This window comes from Cryptotermes secundus, unplaced genomic scaffold (genome assembly GCF_002891405.2).
Source record: "Cryptotermes secundus unplaced genomic scaffold, Csec_1.0 scaffold1220, whole genome shotgun sequence".
Classification (NCBI taxonomy): Eukaryota; Metazoa; Arthropoda; class Insecta; order Blattodea; family Kalotermitidae; genus Cryptotermes; species Cryptotermes secundus.
In genome coordinates this window covers 5,459-8,594 of record NW_019744140.1, presented here as the reverse complement: position 1 = coordinate 8,594, position 3,136 = coordinate 5,459, and the positions used below count along the sequence as shown (strand labels likewise).

General features: G+C 43.3%; 1 protein-coding gene across 3 annotated transcripts in view; it reads left to right on the top strand.

Moving 5' to 3' along the window:
- The window catches only part of LOC111874578, a 7,414-nt gene extending 4,586 nt beyond the window's left edge, over positions 1-2,828 (top strand). For all 3 annotated transcript variants that reach the window (XM_023870189.2, XM_023870192.2, XM_023870190.2), the window contains exon 3: positions 1,653-2,828. In XM_023870189.2, the coding sequence (XP_023725957.1) occupies positions 1,653-1,928 (276 nt within the window). In that variant the 3' untranslated portion in view covers positions 1,929-2,828. The remainder of the gene's footprint in view (positions 1-1,652) is intronic.
- Positions 2,829-3,136: the final 308 nt, after the last annotated feature.

Below are 3,136 nucleotides of genomic sequence, written 5' to 3'. Positions count from 1 at the left end.
TCGCTCTTACAATCACCCAAATTACAGATTTACGATTACTGCTATCTGCAGTATCACAATTAGTACACTCCAAATGCCACAATACAACTGACTGGTTGCTGGCTAACTCGGAACTAATGTAGCTCGAGGACTCACTGACTGACTCAGTACAACTGACTGTGAATAACCTTCGCTGCTCCCTATGTAGCCTCGATCGGACAATACGGCCACGTAATAGGCACCCTTGTTGCCTGGCGCTGTGTTGCTAGTAACGCTAGCGGAAGTAACCGCTGTTACTACGTGGTGACGTCATCGCTGTTGACTCGCGTTGCCTAGAGACCAGGATCCTAGGACTTGGCTAACATCGGCTCGCTTCGGCTTCGCTCGGCGCATCACGGCTGGCGGGGGGTGGGGGAGGGCTCATAGCTCAGCATGTCACAATATTATAACATGTTTTGTTACTGATTACACTGTTTGGATTGTTAATTGGTTTATTCAACAACCTACAAATCACGGCTACAATTATTTATAACACAGTTGTGGGGTTTCACACTTTATAACCCTATTCGCAGTATTCAATTCACTCTATTGTCAGTAGTCAACACATTTCACAGTACAAGAGCTATATAAGTGTTACTGTATCACACATTCCAAATTATTACTCGGTTATCACGAACTATCACCAATCCTCACGCACACATCCGTAACTTATAACTTGAGAACTGAGAACTGTCTTTGGTGGCTGTGTAGTTCCCTTATAAACCATCAGCAGGGCAACGAGAAAACAGCCACGTAATAGTCGCCACTGTTGCTATGGTCGTTTCTCGCAACCACTGTTTATCCGTGTTGTATAGCGACCAGTGTGCTGGGACTCGGCTCACTTCGGTTCCGCTCGGCACGTCACCGCTGGCAGGTGGGAGGGGAGGGAGGATGTTGACCTGCTTATTACCGTAGCGCAACACGTTACAGTATTTTGTCACGTGCTTCTCTTTGTTCGCATAATCCATGTGGGACATTCTTTACACGTGGATGATGAAGGTTTGGGATATTATGTAGGAGAGCAATGAGTTCAAGGAGAGTGATGTAGGTAAGTCATGTAGTGCACATGCAACAGAGAGAAATGCATACAAAGTTTTGGAGGGAAAACCTGAGGAAGGCAGACCACGTGGGAGACCTAAGTGCAGATGGAGAGATGCTATTAAGATAGATTTTAAAGAAATAATTTGGTAGGGTTTGTACTGGGTCTGTTTGCCTTAGAATACAGAGTTGTGATGAGAATGTGTGATCCTAGTAATGAACCCTTTCTGGCTCTCTCAACAATCCTGTATTCATTCTTCTCTCCCATGCCTGCTATATGAGCTGCCCATCTCATCCTCCTTATGCTTGGTGAACGAAGGTTACAAATTGCGGAGCTCTTCATTATGATGTTTTTAGGAACCAAAACAGCTGATATTTTCTGTACTGCCGCAGTGACTGTTAGTTCCTTGGGAAGGTCACTGAGGTATGAACCGAGTACTTTCTACAGATCGTGATAGCTGTAGAGAAGAGCATCTGTACAGAACAGCTCTTATGAGTTAAATGTGATGAGAAATAGCCATAGGAAGGAGAGCATACGCTGTTTAATGTGTGGTGTTGTGCATCCATTTCTAAGAAGGATGTGATGGTTTTTACAGAACTATACAAATTTGGAGAATGCTTTAGTGGGTCCATATGCTGAGACATACCCAACACCTCGTGATGCAAATCAGTCCATGAATGTGAAAGCTGAGGCAGTCTCAGATGCAGAAGCGGAAGAGGATCCTGTCCCAATAACATTTTCAGAAATGAAGGCTGAACCTGAGGTGAGCTGTATGTGCGCTGTTAGGCAGATGACACAAATTTGCAGAAATGCTGCTTGTCTGTCTGATATCCATCTCTGTGTACATGATACAACTCTATTGCGCTCTTGACTAGATTCTGAAAGATTCTTTTTCCTGAAATGTCTCTAGGCAACTGTAGTTTGTAGAATGTTGTTTGTGATGTACCAGTTCCATTTTCTGTTGAGCAGATCTAATATAGATGAAATGACATTCTGTATAAACTGAATGTTTGCGGTAACTTCTATACAGCTAAAATCCTTCACATTTTCTTTGTCTGTCCAGTCCACTAAGCAGAGCTTTGGTACTACATCACAGAGTTCCCAGGAGCTATAAATGCTAAAGGTTATCATTTGTTTGTCTCCCATGCAGTCTGTATCCATGTAATAACATAGAGGTGTCACTATGTTAAGGATTTGTTATAGGATAACTAATGATTCTCTAAAGATGTGTGACAATATGTGACATTGTAGACACGTGTTGCCCATTACCTAACACCGATGGCGTTGCCCCTGTACCTGCTGTCAGGTGATTGGTTGTCATGACAGATTTTTTTGTTGTTTTCTGTCAGACAGATAGGTGACTGAACATTAGATATAAAGAATGTGTAAAAGGTGTAGAAAGCAATAGTGCTTAACTGGCATTGGCAACACATCCTAAGACAGGACTGTTCCGTATATAATGCCTTCTCTTTTTTTTTAGTGAAAACTACAACAGATACAGAAAGAATAATAACGCAGTTAAATAGAGCAAGATTTCAGCTACTTACACTTATTTTTCTGCATAATCACCACCTTTCGTTATGCACTTTTGCCAGTGATGAATGAGAGGTTGTATTCTGCGTCCCTAAAAGTCTGCTCCAGCAGAGTCTAGCCACTTTCTTACAGTTGCAATGATAGCATCGTTGCCTGGAAAATGTTGCTCACCTATTCCATCTTTCATAGGCCCAAAGAGATGGAAGTCTGAAGGTGCTAAACCGGGGCTTTAAGATGGATGTGGTAGGACAGTCCAGCCAAACTTTGCAATGTGCGCGATGGTCGCCAGACTGGTATGGGGTCTAACGTTATTGTGTTGCAAGCAAAAGGTTGTCTGCTTCTCTGGCCTGATTCGAGAAATACGGGTTTTCAGCTTAGTCAGCGTCGTCTTGTAGCGTTCAGAATTGACAGTCTTACCAGGCTCCAGGAAATCCAACCAGATCACACCCCACCTATGCAGAAAGACTGTGCACATCACTTTCCTTGCTGATGGCTGTGTCTTGAACTTCTTTTTTCTTGCGGAATCCAGATGTCGCCACTCCATGG